At 54.1% G+C, this 16238-nt stretch overlaps 3 protein-coding genes and 2 non-coding genes across 7 annotated transcripts in view; 4 read left to right on the top strand and 1 right to left on the bottom strand.

Moving 5' to 3' along the window:
* The window catches only part of FCHSD2 (FCH and double SH3 domains 2), a 130438-nt gene extending 128539 nt beyond the window's left edge, over positions 1-1899 (top strand). Inside the window, exon 21 of the mRNA XM_053969148.1 lies at positions 1792-1899. Within this exon, the coding sequence (XP_053825123.1) occupies positions 1792-1899 (108 nt within the window). The remainder of the gene's footprint in view (positions 1-1791) is intronic.
* Positions 1871-6790, top strand: RPS3 (ribosomal protein S3). Its single transcript, XM_053931321.1, has 7 exons — positions 1871-1978; positions 2752-2882; positions 2990-3083; positions 3883-3977; positions 4525-4712; positions 5903-6099; positions 6722-6790. The coding sequence occupies exons 1-6, from the start codon at positions 1949-1951 to the stop codon at positions 6094-6096; spliced, it is 732 nt and encodes a 243-aa protein (XP_053787296.1). The 5' UTR covers positions 1871-1948; the 3' UTR covers positions 6097-6099; positions 6722-6790.
* On the top strand, positions 4261-4407 carry LOC128784841 (small nucleolar RNA SNORD15). The gene has a single exon (XR_008429643.1). It is a non-coding gene; the product is annotated as a small nucleolar RNA SNORD15 (small nucleolar RNA).
* On the top strand, positions 5419-5566 carry LOC128784840 (small nucleolar RNA SNORD15). Its single transcript, XR_008429642.1, has one exon. It is a non-coding gene; the product is annotated as a small nucleolar RNA SNORD15 (small nucleolar RNA).
* A 2204-nt stretch (positions 6791-8994) lies between the features above and the next one.
* On the bottom strand, positions 8995-15432 carry SERPINH1 (serpin family H member 1). Of its 3 annotated transcripts, none has more exons than XM_053931296.1 (5): positions 15339-15432; positions 12068-12684; positions 11731-11829; positions 11126-11358; positions 8995-10975 (listed from the first exon to the last, which is right to left on the bottom strand). In XM_053931296.1, the coding sequence occupies exons 2-5, from the start codon at positions 12648-12650 to the stop codon at positions 10673-10675; spliced, it is 1218 nt and encodes a 405-aa protein (XP_053787271.1). In that variant the 5' UTR covers positions 12651-12684; positions 15339-15432; the 3' UTR covers positions 8995-10672. The 3 variants fall into 3 exon arrangements, with proteins under 3 accessions (XP_053787271.1, XP_053787276.1, XP_053787284.1); XM_053931301.1 differs by having other exon boundaries at positions 12068-12681; positions 15339-15423; XM_053931309.1 differs by lacking the exon at positions 15339-15432 and adding an exon at positions 15273-15290 and having other exon boundaries at positions 12068-12681.
* Positions 15433-16238: the final 806 nt, after the last annotated feature.

The following is a 16238-nucleotide window of genomic DNA, read 5'->3' as shown; positions in this document are numbered from 1 at the left end:
CATCCCCTGGATGTCCTTTGGGGACAGAAGGAGCTCCCGTGCCGGTGGCGAGGCTCCACAAGGAAGTGGGGAATGGGGAGCAGCAGGGGTGCAGTTCCCAAGGGTGGGGACCCACAAACCTCAGTGTCCATTGCTCACCATGGGATTTAGGGATAATGCCAGGCCTGCTGCAGATCCAAGCCACTGCTGGGCCTGGGAAGGCGCTGGGACCTGCTGGACCACACCTGGGCTCTCTGTGGAGAGGGGTGCAGGCATGTCACAGCTTTTTTGGGATGTTGCCAGCCTCCATTTCAGCAGGGTTGGAGCAGGGGTGAATTTTCACAGAATCAGGGAATGGCTCAGGTTGGAAGGGACCTTTAAAGGCCATCTAATCCAACCCTCCTGCAGTGAGCAGGGACATCCCCAGCTAGCCCAGAACCCATTCCTGGGAGCTGGCTGCAGCCAGGGATGGCTGATGCTGAGGGAGGAATCCCACACTGCTATTTGGGGAAGGCACTGAAATGTCCCCGGCTCTGAAGGCCACGGCTCGGAGCCCCCAGGCCACATCTGGGGGGACAGGGGACATTCCCTTGGTGCCCAGCACCAGCCAGGCCCTGCTTTTTGTGCCCTGGGTGCTGCCCCTGAAATGCTGGCACGACACATGGTTTGTCCTTAATGGGCCGTGGAAAAGGGGACACGCGTCGGGGTCAGGCTTTGTGCTCGTGTTGTGCCTTTTGCTGTCTTTGTATGATACAGAAATACATTGGGTGAGCCCCTCCTGGGTAAACTCAGCCTAAAAAAAAAAAAAATAGATGATCTTGGGCGGATATTTTCTGCTCTGAAAGTAGGGTGGTGTTGGAAAACAGCAGAGTGGGGTTTGCGCAGCTTGGGAGGGTCCTCCGTGGAAAAATATTTGAGACCTCAGTTTATGGGGCTCAAACCCCTGCACAGAGACACCCGCAGCTGCTGGACACTTCTGCAGAGTCTGATGTTCTGTAGGACAGGGGACCTGGGGCTCGGGGCGGGGTGGCTGGGCACAGCAGGAGCCAGGCGAAGGTGTCTGGCGGCAGAGGGGACAGCACTGCCCGCCGCCTGCCTCGGCCGAGCGCTGCGGGGGATGCTCCGCCCTGCCTCCCGCTCTGCATACGCCAACCCGCGGGGAACAGCCTTTTCCCAGCCTGGAATCCGCCTGCGCTGACACCTAGTGGAAATCCAGGCTTTTCCCTGGCCGGGATGAGCGGTGTCCTCTGCTTTGCTGCTCCTGCTGCGGACGGGGGCATTTTCACAGCATCGCTTCGGCTGGAAAAGGCCCTTAAGATCATCGGGTCCATCTGCAAACCCTGTTAAACATCCTCCGCTTCCTACGGGCCGCGCATCAACTCTGCCCATTATTGGTGCTATTTCTGTATTCCCCTACAATCCCCTCAACCATTAAAAAAACAATGCGTTGTGGCAGGGCAAGGGGGAACGGCTCCCCACTGCCAGAGGGCAGGGATGGGTGGGATTTTGGACGGGAATTGTTCCCTGGGAGGGTGGGGAGGCCCAGAGAAGCTGTGGCTGCCCCTGGATCCCTGGAAGTGCCCAAGGCCAGGCTGGACAGGGCTGGAGCAATGGAAGGTGTCCCTGCCTATGGCAGGGGTGGATCGGGATTAGCTTTGAGGTCACCTCCCAGCCAAGCCATGCTGTGATTCCTGGATAACAGCAGGCAGAGCAGGTGTCCAGGTGTAAGCCCGGGGCTGAATCCTCACGTATCTGTTTTATTTTACACGCTGCTGACTCCCCGCGTCCGTTTAACGCCGCTCTGGGCCGCAGCCCTCCCCAACATGGCGGCGTGGCCAAGACTACATCTCCCATCGGGCCCCGCTCGCCGCCCGGCGTGCCAGCGGCGAGCCAATGGGGCGCGGCGGAAGGCGGACATAGCGCCGCCCTCGGGGCCCGCTCCTTCCTTTCTGCCGGGCCGCGGCTCATCATGGCGGTGCAGATCTCCAAGAAGCGCAAGGTGAGCGCGGCCGCGCGGCTCCTCCGCGGCCGCGGGGCGCTGCCGCACCGCCCGCGGCGGCCCCAGCAGCCGGCGGGGCGAGGGCACGGCGGGCGGCGGCGGCGGACGGGGGAGGATGGCGGCGGATGCGGCGCGGGGCCCGGCGGGGAACATGGCGGCGGGATGGAGCGGGCGCTTCCCCGCGGCCGCGCGCGGAGGTGCGGAGCGGCGCTGGGGGCCGGGAATTGCGGCGTTTTCCCTTGGCTTTCCCGTGGGAAGGGTTCGCGGCTGCCCCGCTCTGTGGGCCGGGAGGGCACGGGGCGCTGCCTGTCCTGGGGAGCGAGGGAGGTTTGGGCTGTCAGGAGTCCCAGCAGCAGCTTCCCGTGGGGCTGGGAAAGGGATGGGAGCCCGCTAATTATTTCCCTTAAATTGCTCCCGAATTGCAGCAGAGAGCCGTGGTCCCAGCGTGAGCAGCGGCTGTGGGTCACGCAGTGGCTGGAGCGGATTATTGCTGAGAATTTCAGGGAAGGGGGTTCCATTTTTCCCCACTGCTGCACCCGGAGCTGGGCAGAGCACGGTGCTGGTCAAGTCAAGGCTGTGGGCTCAGTCCCTGGGCTGTTCGTGTAAAAGTTGGACTTGGTGTTCCCTGTGGGTCCCTTCCAACTGAGAGTATCCTGTGAGTTCTCTCAGAGGAGGAGGAAGTTGTCAGGAGAGACTGTCAGGCTGCAGGAGGAATTAGGGAGAATTGCAGTCAGGTTCGGAATGTGACAAGACTTTGTCCATGTGTGTTTTAGTTTGTCGCTGATGGCATCTTCAAAGCAGAACTGAACGAGTTCCTGACTCGGGAGCTGGCTGAGGATGGATACTCCGGAGTGGAGGTCCGGGTCACTCCCACCAGGACTGAGATTATCATCCTTGCCACCAGGTAACTCAGCCTTCCTGAGCTGGGACACTCTGAAAGCTCTTTGGGATGGCTCCAGTCTCACTTCTGGGGACACTTTTCTCACTTGTCCTGTGCTTATTTTCCCGCAGAACTCAGAATGTCCTGGGAGAGAAGGGACGCCGGATCCGGGAGCTGACGGCTGTGGTGCAGAAGAGGTTTGGATTCCCCGAGGGAAGCGTGGAGGTAAAACTGCCTCAGGAACTGGGTGGTGCAGATGGATTTGTGGTGGCAGGATGGTGTCAGCTGCAAGGTGGTTTCACGATAAGTTGGGCCTTCTGTTACTTGGCCTCAGAAATGCTCCTGCACTGAAATACAAAATAATTTACAAAGAAACTGCTCTGCTGCAGAAGGCTCTTTGAGAAACAGAAGATAAAGTGACACACCAGTTATTTTTGATCCTTAATGGTAGGGGTGTTTTCCCAGGGGAAGGTTGGACTAGGGTCCTTTAAAGGGTCTGTGCAACCCAAAGGATTCTGTAGTTCTATTCCATGAAATCTGCTCCTGTTACTTGTTCCTTGCTCTGAGGCAAATCAGGGAGGGAGGGGGAATGTGTGTGCTGGGCTGGTGCTCATTTATTCCAGCTTGGCTAGTGCTGCTGGATCACGTTAGACAGGGAAGGGAGTGTAGGATAAAGCTGCTGCCTGTAAATGTGGAAGGATTTGGAAGCTGCTCCCTGTAAATGTGGAAGGATTAACTGGACTGAATGCCGGGAGTAGAGTAGAAGGAAACTCCTGTGTTCTGCTGAAGTAAAAGTTGAATTTACTGTGAGGCTGGTGAGGAACTGCCACAGGGTGCCCAGAGAGGCTGTGGCTGCCCCTGCATCCCTGGAATTGTTCAAGGCCAGGTTGGACCAACATGGTCTAGTGGGAAGTGTGGAAGTCTAGGGGTGGAACTGGATGAGCCTTCCAAGCCACAGCATGCTGTGGCTCCGTGATGGACTTGGGAAAGAGCCCTGTTGTGAGTGTGCCTCTCTGCCCTGCAGCTCTACGCCGAGAAGGTGGCCACGAGGGGTCTGTGTGCCATCGCCCAGGCCGAGTCCCTGCGCTACAAGCTCCTGGGAGGGCTGGCTGTGCGCAGGTGAGTGCAGCAGCCTGCCCGTGGGGGAGGTGTGGGACTCCAGTGCCATGCCCAAAAAACAGCTCCTCTGCAGTTTGAGGGTTTAACCTGCTAATGCTGCACCGAAACTTCTGTTCGGTCCACGGTTACTTCTGGAGCGCTCTGTCTGGTTGCAGTTTGTGTGGGGGGCATAAAGCTGCACGTGCTGCTTTGGGAATAAATGGGTGGAGGAGTGAAGCAAACAGCATTTCAGGCCTTGTGGCTGTGCTGTGGCTCAGGTGGCAGTGGCCCTGCTCTCACATCCCCTCGGTGATGAGACGATGACGAGTCAGAAGCGGGTGGCTCTGGTGGCGGTGCCTCCGCGGTGTCACGTTCTGTGCTGCTGCGTGAGGTCCTCCAGCAGCAGCCTCCTGTCACCAGTGAATGATCTAGAGGCATTTGTCTGAGAAGGGATGGGAGCTGCACTGCTGACACGTGAAACTGAGCTTGGAATTGTGGTAGAATTCCCCTGGAAAGCCCTGTGGGTCTGGCAGAGCGGGCTCATGGCTTGGCTGTCCTCTCCCTGCAGAGCCTGCTACGGTGTCCTCCGCTTCATCATGGAGAGCGGGGCCAAGGGCTGTGAGGTCGTTGTGTCCGGCAAACTCCGGGGTCAGCGGGCCAAATCCATGAAGTTTGTTGATGGCTTGATGATCCACAGTGGGGACCCAGTGAATTACTACGTGGACACAGCCGTGCGTCACGTCCTACTCCGGCAGGGTGAGTGCCTGGCCTGCAGATCCCTTTGCAGCTTTGTCAGGTTCCTTCTCTAGAGCTGCAGAGACAAAGAAATCTCAGCTCCTGGCATCCCGTTCCTGCAGGGTGGAGATTTCCCACTGGCAGGACTGGCATCCTTGGGTTGAAACTCACACGGTTTTCATGCACTTCTGATCTCACAGTTCAGTTGTGCTGCTGTGCATGGTTCAGACTGAAAATGCTGTTTTTGTGGGCTTTTGCAACTGAACTCTCGCTGTGGGATTTGAACATTACATCTAAAGCAGAAGTCATTTGGGAATGGAAAGCCAAGGGGCCTTGAGCAGCCAGTGTGGTTATGCCATGTTATCCACTTCTCTGCTGATGGGGTTTGAATGATTCCAGTTGGGAATGTGGCTGTAGATTCTCCAGACGATCTCACTTGTGTCCTGGGGCCTCTGGGGCTGGTGATAACTTCCAGATGAAGTGCCTGTTGCCTGGCTGTAGGAGCCCTTGGCAGTTGGGATTCTGGTTTTCCTGGCTCCTCAGGACGGGCAGAGAGAACAGGGCTGCTACAAGTGTCAGACTGTCTTCCCAGCTAAACCTGCTTCTACTTGTTCTCCCTCCTGGTTAAACACAAATGATTTGTGTGTCTTAACTGGCTTGGGGTTAATCAGCTGCAGAACTCCTGGTGTAGGGGTACCAACGCAGCCAGAGCTGTTCTCCACCTTCCCTTCAGTGATGATACGATGACGAGTCAGAAGGGACATCCTTGTGTCATTGCAGCCTGCTCTGTGCCACGTTCTGTGGTGTGGTGCTGAGGCTGCCTTGGCCAGGATGTCCTGCTCATTGGATGATTTAGAGGCATTTGTCTGAGAAGGGATGTAAAAAAAAAAAAAAAATTGGAATTCCTAGAAAAAATGAGCTGAGGAAGAGGACAGAGCTTAAAACCAGACTTAAAATGAGTTGAGGGTAGAACTGCAGTCAGCCAAGGCAGTGAGTTGAATAATTTTACATATCTAACTTTTAAGTTGCCTGAATTTACAACACTGATAAAAAGTCACAGTAATTAGATTTTTAAGCTGTAGCATGTGTGTGTTACAGTGTTGTCAGCAGATCTTCAGTGTGGAGAGAGATATTTTGTAACATTGGTACTCATACCTATGAATGTGTCCTTGATCTATTTTGTGTCTCCCTTGTCCTGTCACTCTCTGCAGGAGTACTGGGAATCAAAGTAAAGATTATGTTGCCTTGGGACCCCAGTGGAAAGATTGGCCCCAAAAAGCCTCTGCCAGACCACGTCAGCATCGTGGAACCCAAAGAAGAGATTTTGCCCACCACCCCCATTTCAGAGCAGAAAGGTGGCAAACCAGAACAGCCAGCCATGCCTCAGCCAGTGCCCACTGCCTGAGGGGTAAGTGCCTGGGAGCAGTGGGAGGGACGTGTGCTGAGGATCCATGTAGAAAGGTTTCAGGCCACCAAAAACACAATGCTGGGATTTTGGGAAGACAAGCTGCTGTACTGTGGACCAGGGTTAGGTTTGATCATTGCACAGGGTGAATGGGGCAGGGTTCAAGGCATGTGTCAGAGCAGCTCAGAACGCAACTCTGGAGATGAGATGATGGATCTGTCCACATGCCTTGCTCCATGTTGTGTTATACAGCATGGATTTGGAGACCCTGGATTATTACAGTTGCCTTGGATGTGTTGATGTACCAGCTGCTACCAGTGTGCAACTGGCAGCACAGGGAATATATTCCTCATATATCCATCCTGTCCTGCCCCAGGATCCAGTTTGGGATAGCCTTAGAAGCCACATGAGAACAATTTGTAGGCTGCTTTTGTAAGGAAGTCTTACCAAGGAGTCTGGCCAGATGTGTCTCAGTGGGAAAAAGGGAGATCACTGGCCAAGAAGCAGGAAATGAGAAGTGCAGTTTAATTGAAAAGCTTGTTTTGTTCTTTGTTTGGGATAGAGGATGATGGTTATAGAAAACAGTTTGCCCCCAGCTCACTGAGTGTTTTGTTTCTCGTTGTAGGGTTTGTAACATCTGCAACCAGAAGCTTGTCTGTCCTGAAAACATCTCTTAATAAAATCACAAAAGGCAGTGTTTGTGAAGGTGCTTTTTCTTTTTTTCTTTTTTTTTTCTTTTTTTTTTATTTTCTCAAGATGTGCTCCAGGAAGACCTTGCTCCCACCTTTGGTGTGGAAGGAATTCTGTTGCTGTGTTCCCATTCTGGAGTGAGCTTCACCAGATCCTGATCCAAACAAAGTGGGAATAAAGCACTGATACCTGTGATAGAGCTGGAGCAGCAGTCCTGGGTTTAGAAGGTCATGAGTAACACACACTCCATGGAGTACTGGTGGCTGTTCCTACATCCCAGTCCCTTATCCAGTGCTTCCAGAAGGGGGAGATTTTTTGGCAATATCCAGGCCAGTGCAGCTCCTGTTAGGGTCAGGTAACTTTGGGTGTGGATTTGTGGGGTGAGAGCAAAAGTGACACTCAGGATGTCAAATCTTTTGTCTTAACCTGTGAGGTGGAAGTCTGGTGCAGGAATTGGAAGAGACAGGCACATCATAGGAGATCATGTATGTGCAGGATCAAGGAGTTTATATTTTGAGGAATTCAAAGGCTGTTTGTGGAATGCAAGCTTTGCTGTTCAGGAATAGCTTTCACATCCACATTTCCGTTTTTAGGAGGTTGCTCTGCAGGAGCTAGGCTGACAGCTTAGGAACTGGAATTTCAAACTGGTCTGTCTTGCCTTGCTGTTCCCAGCTTCTCTGGCACACCTGGGAGTCTGGTTGAGTTTCAAAAACAAGATGTGCCTTCTTAGAGTGTCAGTGAGTGAGTGATTTCAGGTTTCTGTGTGCACCATTCAATGCAAAGATTTAAATAGTTAATATAAATATTAGACTAATGCCAACATAATTTTTTTATACAAATTTGAATGTGGAAATATGAAAATATAAAAGATGACAACACAGCTCTGTCAGATCATAGGGGCAGGAAATGTGTGAAAGTGGGGAGATCTGAAGCAATAAAAGTCACACTCAGTTTTGCACGTTGTCTCTAAATTCTTTAACACACTGTGTGGTAGATGGTGATGATTAGAAATGTCTCCTGCTGCCTCCCAGGGAGGGCTGGATTTCTGGGAGATTGTTCCACTTCTTCCTGATTAAAAGCTCTCCAACCTTGTCCATTACTCTGTTAAACTCACAGTGCTGATCACTGGCAGAGTCAAGAGCTGTGCAAGTAATGGGGAGGAGAAGGCTCCAGGGAGAGCTCAGAGCCCCTTCCAGCACCTAAAGGGGCTCCAGGAGAGCTGGAGAGGGACTGGGGACAAGGGATGGAGGAACAGGACACAGGGAATGGCTCCCACTGCCAGAGGGCAGGGATGGGTGGGAGACTGGGAAGGAATTTTTCCCTGTGAGGGTGGTGAGGCTGTGGCTGCAAGTGTGAGCTGAACACTTTTTCCATGTGTCTTGGCTGGAGTTACCACCACCCTGAGCTGTTAAAAGAAGCTCCAAAAGAGGAGAGCACTCATTCAGTTCCCTGTGTCTTTGGGATGCTTCCCTTGGACAAAAGCCTTGGAAGATGAGCTGGGTGTAGGATGCACTCAGGAACTCTGGAAAGCTTTTACCTTCGTTTCAGTATTGCTATTCCAGGTTGATGTGTTCCTGCTCTGGCTGGTGCTGCAGGTGGCTTCTGTAATTCCAATTTAAAGAAAATTAGGAAGCACGTGGTGCTTTTCCAGTGTGGGAGGAGCTCCACAGGGATGTGTGTGCTTGCCCAGGCCCAGGGAAAATGGGACATGTCTGTGCCTTTAGTTTTGCTTATGAGTGAGTGGCAGAAGGTTCATCCCTTTCCAGCAGTGGGAGAACATGGATTAGCAGGGTCTGCCAGTGCTGGATTTTCCACCTGGGAAAGGTATCTTTAGCCTGCAGATTTTTCCTCCTCTATTTCCCCACTGGATCCCAGCTGGAGGAGCTTTGGCTTGGACAGTCAGGAGTTCTGGTCCCTGTGGCTGACAGCTCCGTTTTTATTCTGCTAAATGGCTCAGCAGGACAGGGCCATTGGTCCTTTACCTGTGGAGCATTTAAGGTGTTGGATACTTGCATTTTCAGGAGAAAACAGTGAAGGGAAAAGCTGCTAAGAGCATTCCTTACTCATGATTGATGTGCTATAGGAGTTCATCTTGTGCATTGAGTAGTTTTTGTCCATAGTTGCCACTTTAGGGTGTTTTGGATTTAAGGATTGGAAGGAACCTCCCTAAGTTTATTTTGCTCTACGGGGGATTCCAGCTGCCAGGGATTCATTGAAAAAAGTTTTATTGCAAAATTAGACAACTGTCACTGTGTGGTACAAGAACAGACAATAAAAGCCATCAGACACCTGCATCCACATGATGCAAATTATTCACAATATCCCACAGTGTGTTCTTGCTGTGCCCACCCCTTCCACCCCAGCCTCCAGAACGTTCTGCGTGTGGGTTCAGTGCGCTGCATCACCGGGAAGTGTCCCACGTTTGGGGACATTCCTGGCATTGCCTCCTGCCTCCCAGCACCTGGGACTATGCAGTATTGGGCTTCTATGGCAGCAGGGAAAATTGGCAGGGAGATAAAGCAAAGCCATGTAGGTGCTCCATGCTGGTTTCAGGGAACTGGCAATTCTGTTGGCATGCATGGATTTTCCTCATTTCCAGAATCTCAGTGTTTGCCTTGTGGTGTCTCTCAGTGCGTGGCAAATGCTGCAATGCTCCTGGAATAACATCAGCTCCTTTAAATAGTACTGACCTGATGATATCCCTTGAAGAGAAGTTAGGAATAGCCTGGATCAGGCTGTGAAACCTGCTAATTATCAGACATAAATATAACTATAAATACCTTTGTTTTTCAGGGTCCCCTTATCCAGGTCAGCAGACAGGGAGCTAAAGTACCATGGAGCTTCAGCAGAGCATAATTAGGAAGTCAGGTAATGGCAGCTTTAAAGCTTTGTGTTTTATTAAGCAAGAAAGTGGAGGTGAACCTGATCCCACCTCCGTGTGAGAAGCCAGTCAGGAGTGCCTTGGGTCAGCTCCACAGGGAACCAGCTCTGGGAGAGCCCTGGCAGTGGGAATGGAGTCTTTCCCAGCCCTACAGGCTGATGCAGAGCACTTCCAAGAGAAGTGAGTTCCCTGCCTGGTACAACTGCCTGTTTAATTACAGGTGTTGGCCCCTCGGTGACCCCAAGGGGTGGAGTGTTGAAGGGACTTCAGGTTACTCTTTCTAGAAACCCAAGCTGTGCTTTGGGCTCTCCCTGACATCCCAAAGCCCCTTAGTTCTCCAGGAAGTGTTGATCCAAGGTGCTCTTGGCTTTGATGCTCTCCCTAAGGAGCTCTTGTGGTTGAAGCATTGAATGCAGAGCACAGGGTTAGGAAGGACAGAAGGGCACAATGCCATACAATCTCCATTCTCCTGTGCTGCCTCCTGCTCTGCTCCAGGGCCCTTCAGGGGCTGGACTGCACAACTGGCCCTTGGAGCTCTGTTACACACCCCTGGAGAGAGAAGAGAGAAGTGGGGAACAGCTCTAGAGCGGCGTCAAGGGGCACCCAAGCAGGAGAAGAGCGGCAGCGCTAAGCGTGCAGTGGGATGGAAGCGTTTGGGATGGGAGGGAGGTGCCTTGGCAGGGCTGGTGGAGCAGCAAGGAACTGAGCAGGAGGCTTAACCAGTGCAGGGAGGAGCTCGGCTTCAAGGTGGCCACCTCAGCTGACTCCCGGTGACCCTCTGGTGCCAGGCTCCCCTGCTCCTCTCTGGAGGTGGGTTTGTGCAATCTGGATTTTGGGGTGAGGTAAAGTGTACGCTGGTTTCTCCTCACAATGCACCCTGGTCTGAATAGCACCCATGGTTCGAGAAGGATACAAAATAGTGTTTCCCATTTGTCAAAATGACCCCCTAAAAACACACACAAACCAAAGCTCTGGGAAAAAACAACCCAACCAAAACAAACCCAACTACAACTCATCGCGCATCTTGTCGCCTTTGGGCCTCACGAGCCTGCCGATGAAGAGGATGGAGTTGGTTTTAGTGTCCTTGATCATGAAGATGAAGGGGTGGTCGGCGTAGAAGAGTTTGGGGTTCCTCATCTCCTCTCGGCCATAGATGTCGGCGTCGTAGGGGTTCCCTTCCGTGTCCCATTCCAGAGCCGCGGCGTGGAACACGTTGGACAGGTAAAGGTCTTTCTTGCCAGAGATCTTGGACAAGTCAGCCTTGGTTTTGTCAATGGCTTCTGTCAGGCCCAGACCACCCAAGTGTTTCTAGGAGGAGACAAGAGGTCAGCAACCCTCCCAGAGGTGACACAGTGCAAGAGGGAAGAGGGGCAGCAGGCATGGATAACCCACCATCCCACTGACTTTCCTCCCATCCCAAAGAACTGTAAGGCCCAACTGTTTAAGGACCTCCTTTACCTGAAGGTCGTGGCTGACTTCCAGGACGACTTTTGGCAGCGAGATGGCCACTGATCTCTTCTTCATCTTGCCAGTCCAGGTCTTGAGCTGCTCCTTGTTCAGCAGTTTCTCCACTCTCTCCAGAGGCTCCACGTGGTTTGGCATGATGAAGATCATGCTGGAGAGCTTGTGGGCCAGTGGCATCTCTACCACCTGGAGCTTCTCTGCCTCATCATCGTAGTAATTGTAGAGACCTTGAAACCAGAAGCAGGGAACAGTGAGGTGTGGAGCAGAGGCAAAGTGAATTCAGCCTGGACTTTCCCTGACCAGGAAGGGAAAGGAGCCTGGACACCCTTTTGGGAAGTGGCCCAGCATTACTGGAGTTGGCTCTGTCTCTCATTTGGATAATGAGCCAGGATTTGTTCCCAACAGCCAAGCACCTCATAGTAAACGTGGATTTTGTCTGCTCACGGGGAGACTGAATCAGCAGAACAAACACTCCCCTGCTTTGTTCTCTCTCATGAGGCAAAACAATCTTGGAAGCAGCTGGTGGAAATCTGGGCAGGGGAGAGCAATGACCCTGACTCCAGCTGGTCTTGGTGTGGGCCAGGGGGTTTCCCACTCACCTGTGCGGTGCATCATGGGCACGCCCACGGTGTAGGAACGGGTCACCATGAAGCCACGGTTGTCCACCATCTTATGATGGAACTTCTCATCCCAGTGAGCTACAAGAGAGAGAGAGAAACACAGCTTGTAAGAAAAGGGAATGGGTGGTAAGGCCATGCGCAGTTCCCGACCACTGACAAAGAGCTGCCTGCAGTGGACCTAGGATTTGTCCACCTTCCCTTGGGGCCGTTGGATAATCTTTAAGGCCCCTCCCAACCCAAACCATTCCATGATTCTGTGTGTTGGCTCAGAGGAGGTTTTGGGTCATTTGTACCGAGAAATGAAGGTAGAACTTACGCTTGAAGAACATGGCGTTGACAATAAGGGCCCCATCAGTTTTCTCCACGTCTTTGGTGACCTCCGGGAGTTTCCCATCCGTGGTCTGTGCTGCCCACTCATTGATGGACTTGAGGGCGCTCCTCTTGTCTCGGAAGTTGATCTTGGAGTGTTCATAGTTGTAGTGCTTCTTGCTGTTCTTCACGAAGTCCTCGGCGAAGGTGATGGAGGCGGGGCCGTAGAGGCGGTTGCCGATCTTCCAGGTGACGTTGCGCGCCGTGCTGTTGCTGACCTCGCTGAGGAGCTCGGACAGCCCGCTGTGCACGTAGTCATCGTTCAGCTTGTCCGCGCTCAGCACCGCCTTGGCCTGCGAGGCCGTCGTGGCCTTGCCCCCGAGGGACACGAGCCCCAGGGACGAGGCCACGACCACGGGGGACAGCAGGATGTTCTCCATGTCCTTGTCCTTGGCCATGGCGTGGTAGAGGTTGAAGGCCAGCGTGGTGCTGCGCTCGGCCAGCGTGGTGGCCTTGTCGCTCAGCTTCCTGTCCTCCGAGGGCACGGCCGCAGCGAGGCCCAGGAGGGCCAGCCCCACGATAATCCACATGGCTTCAGCAGCACCCAGCACCTCCCAGGACCTGCTGGGCAAGAAAATTCGCCATCAGCACGAGCCAAAGCCCTCCTGGAGCATCCAGAGATCCCAGGGGCTCTTCCAGAGAAACCCACTCCTTGCTCCAGTGACATTGCCCCAACACTGCTTCATGGGGGTGCAGCCATCCCAAGTCCACCCTGAGAAACAATCTTCAGGAGCGCAGGCTGCACGCTGGCAAGCAGAGCCTGTGCATTTGGAATGAAAGCTTCCTTCCTAAGCAGTTTCCCTGTAGTCCAATGTAAATGTACAGTGAATGGTTTAAGGAAGGGTCAGGGAATGTAAGCAACAGGCATTTCTCATGTGGTCTTGACAGGGCAAGGGGGAGTGGCTTTAAAGTGAAAGAAGACAGGTTTAGATTGGACATTAGTAAGAAATTCTTCCCTGTGAGGGTGGTCAGGCCCTGGCACAGGGTGCCCAGAGAAGCTGTGGCTGCCCCTGGATCCCTGCAAGTGTCCAAGGCCAGGCTGGATGGGGCTCGGAGCAACCTGGGATAGGGGAAGGTGTCCTACTGCCCATGGCAAGTGGGGAAAAAGGTAAGTCTTTAAGGTCCCTCCCAACCCAGCCGTTCCACGATTCTGTCCCCAGAGCAGAAGAAACCTCTGCCCTGATCAGGGAAAGCTGAAAAATGTTGTGCTGCCCCTTGATCTAAGGGCTGTTGCAGGCACTGCATGGCAAGGACCGTCCTCTCCAGGGACCCTGGCCTGGGCCCCAAATCCTCGGATTCCTTGGCACTAGATGGAGCACGTGAGCTTCCACCAAGCAAAGCCAGAGGCGGCCCAGGAGAAGATCCTGCACTGTCTGATCGGCTCTGTTCGGCTTTGGTTTGCCCGCCCAGCCCTGCCGGGCAGGTACTGGGGCAGAGGCAGGTGGGGGAGCCTCATTTTCCTCAGCAGAGCCTTCAGGTCATGCCTGAGGTGTGTGGATCTCATCCCAGCATAGGTGAACCCACCCCAGCAAGGGCTCTGAGCCCCCAGCTCCAGTACATGTGCAGACTGAGCAGTCCTAAGTGCCTGGAAGCCCTTTGGGGCTCATCCCACCTGGCCCCACACCTCCCCTCCCTCCTGCCTTCACTCAGCAAACCTTCCTGCAGGCAGCTCCTCAGGCCATAAATTCCCCCTCCAGCTTTTGGGGGACTTTTTCCTCCACAGGAACTGCATCGCTACCCCGCAGTCCTGTTCCTCGCTGGTCCTCTCCTCCCACCCTGCTCCTGCCCAGCCTCAGGGGCTGTCCCTGCCGTGGGGAGGCAGGGAAAGGCTGCAGCGGGGTTAAAGTATTCCGAGCAGGAAGAGAAGGGCCCGCTGGGATTACACATGGAAGGAAACACGCAGCACGTAGCTCGGTTCCAGCAGGGACCCTTTGCCAGAGCGGGATTTACGTAGCCTCGGAGAGGGAAGAGATTACAAGCTAAAATCCTTTATGGGAGCAAGGCTTCTGTTAAAGGGAAGAGCCATCCTGGCTGCCTCAAGAGCAAAGATTTGTGCAACGAGCTCAAAACTGCCCTCGACACTCTTTTTAAAAAGTGCAGCCAGGGTGACAAACATTGGAAGTCTGAGGAGGTTCCTTCTGGTTTTCTAATTCCCGTTTATTTCTAAGGATACCTTGAAACTGTTTCATAGTGAGGTCAACGTTTGCCTTTTTCTTTCTGAAAGAAAACAGATACATGGAGTAGTTCTCTTGTGAGCAGGGGGGTGGCCTGCACTGCTTCATCCTCGGCTTAAAAAAACATTCATTACTTCAGGGCCGGGTGACAGATTTGGGCTCTGCTGAGTCACACAGCCTGAGATGGAGAAATTTTGCCCATTCTTGGATTATGGGTGAATTCAGAACCCGTGGAGAAATTTTGCCCGTTCTTGGATTATGGCAGCAGTTATGGGTGAATTCAGAACCCGTGGTGAAAATGGAGGGAATGTGGGGAATGCACAGCCAGCAACATCCTCTCCTGTGCTCCCACAGCGAGGGGACGCCCCAGTGCCAGCGTGGCATTCCTCAGCCTTCCCTGGGGCTGCCGGGACCCTCTTTCCTGGCGGGATGGGATTCCCTCCGAGGGCTGTGTTTCTCCCAGGAGCAGGACACAGAGCTGCAGGGCACAGGGCTGCAGGCAAAAGGCCATTTCCGTGTCACCAGGGGGATGTGACACTTTGGTTAAGGCAGCAGGAGCCGTGCTGTAGCAGGAGGCTGCAGGGAGAGCTCTCATTCCTGCGCTGGGATGGTGCCCAGGGTCCTGCAGGCTCCCAGGCTGAGCCAGAGCAGGGCTGGAGGATTTCACTCACAGCGAGCTAAAGCTTCCCCTATCCCCCTTTTCTTTTTCGTCATTCTCTGAAAGCTTCTCCCGCAGCTTCACTGCGACCACCTCTTGCAAACTGGAGGCGACTGGGGGATTTTTTAATGCCTTTCCTCAAAAACCCAGAGCCAGCTCGTGGGACAGTCTGTACCCCTATCCCCCACTTCCACCCACCCCACTGCAGCCCGCCCCCCCACGCACCCCCTTCTCCCATGCCATAACCCTCCCCCCGATTTTTTTTTTTTTTTTTTTTGCCCAGCCAGGAGGCTGCAGGACCCCAAAATCCCCCCCCTCACCCTGCTGCAATCTCAGCTCAGTCTCCACCCTGCCGGCCCGGGGTCCCCCGGGTCCCCCCCGCTTACCTGCGGGGTCGGGACACGGCTTTGCTCGGCTCCCTGTGCACCTCCCGGTCCTGCGGAGGGGGTATATAAGGGGCCGGGGAGAAACTTCTGGAAACTTGGGAAAACCCTCTCAAAAATGCTTGGGAGGGAGAGGAAGGGGAGGATCCGTCCCGGCTCTCTCCCGGCCCGCCGCCAATGGCAGGGAATGCCGGCCCCGCGCCGCCGAAGGGGGGTCGGGGATGGATGGGGGATGCGCGTTCGCTCCTCCTGCCCTGCCTGTCCCCTGCCTGAGCCCAGCCAGGCCTCCAGCAGGAACGTGGGGAACTATTCCCTGCCCAAAACGGTGCTTTTGCCTTCTTACAGGGCTCTTATTTCGGTCCTCTCCCTGCCCCTGGCGTCTCCTGCAGCTGGATGGTTGTTGGGACCAAAGGCAGGTAGTGATGGATTTATTTTTTTGATTCTGGGCTGTCACCCTCCGTATGAAGTCAGGGGTGGTGCAAAGGGCTTCAGCCACGACTGGAGCAGTCACAGGCAGCCAGTGTTTAACACCTGCCCCATCCTGAAATGTGAATCTGAAATGTGCCCTGATTGGTGACCTCCAAGAGAGAAGAGAAGGCTCCAGGGAGAGCTCAGAGCCCCTTCCAGCACCTAAAGGGGCTCCAGAAAACCTGGAAAGAGACTTGGGACAAGGGATGGGGGGACAGGACACAGGGAATGGCTTCTCCCTGCCAGAGGGCAGGGATGGATGGGATATTGGGAAGGACTCTTGGCTCGGAGGGGTGGGGGAGCCCTGGCACAGGGTGCCCAGAGCAGCTGTGCCATGGAGAGGTTTCTGCTGAGTCACAAGTGTTGAAGCTCAGATTCAGCCCTGTCATGTTTTAGGACAGCACAGGATTGTTTTCATGGCAATCTGGGGCGTAG

Source organism: Vidua chalybeata, chromosome 2 (assembly GCF_026979565.1).
Source record: "Vidua chalybeata isolate OUT-0048 chromosome 2, bVidCha1 merged haplotype, whole genome shotgun sequence".
Taxonomy (NCBI): domain Eukaryota; kingdom Metazoa; phylum Chordata; class Aves; order Passeriformes; family Viduidae; genus Vidua; species Vidua chalybeata.
The sequence above is the reverse complement of the archived record's forward strand: the minus strand, read 5'-3'. Positions and strand labels throughout refer to the sequence as shown.

Coding starts and splice junctions, on each gene's coding strand:
- RPS3 (XM_053931321.1), top strand. CDS start 1,949: ATGGCGGTGCAGATCTCCAAGAAGCGCAAG. Junction 3,084..3,882: donor TCCCCGAGGGAAGCGTGGAG/GTAAAACTGCCT, acceptor TCTGCCCTGCAG/CTCTACGCCGAGAAGGTGGC. Junction 4,713..5,902: donor TCACGTCCTACTCCGGCAGG/GTGAGTGCCTGG, acceptor CACTCTCTGCAG/GAGTACTGGGAATCAAAGTA.
- SERPINH1 (XM_053931296.1), bottom strand. CDS start 12,650: ATGTGGATTATCGTGGGGCTGGCCCTCCTGGGCCTCGCTGCGGCCGTG. Junction 11,830..12,067: donor CAACGCCATGTTCTTCAAGC/GTAAGTTCTACC, acceptor TCTCTCTTGTAG/CTCACTGGGATGAGAAGTTC. Junction 10,976..11,125: donor AAGTCAGCCACGACCTTCAG/GTAAAGGAGGTC, acceptor GTCTCCTCCTAG/AAACACTTGGGTGGTCTGGG.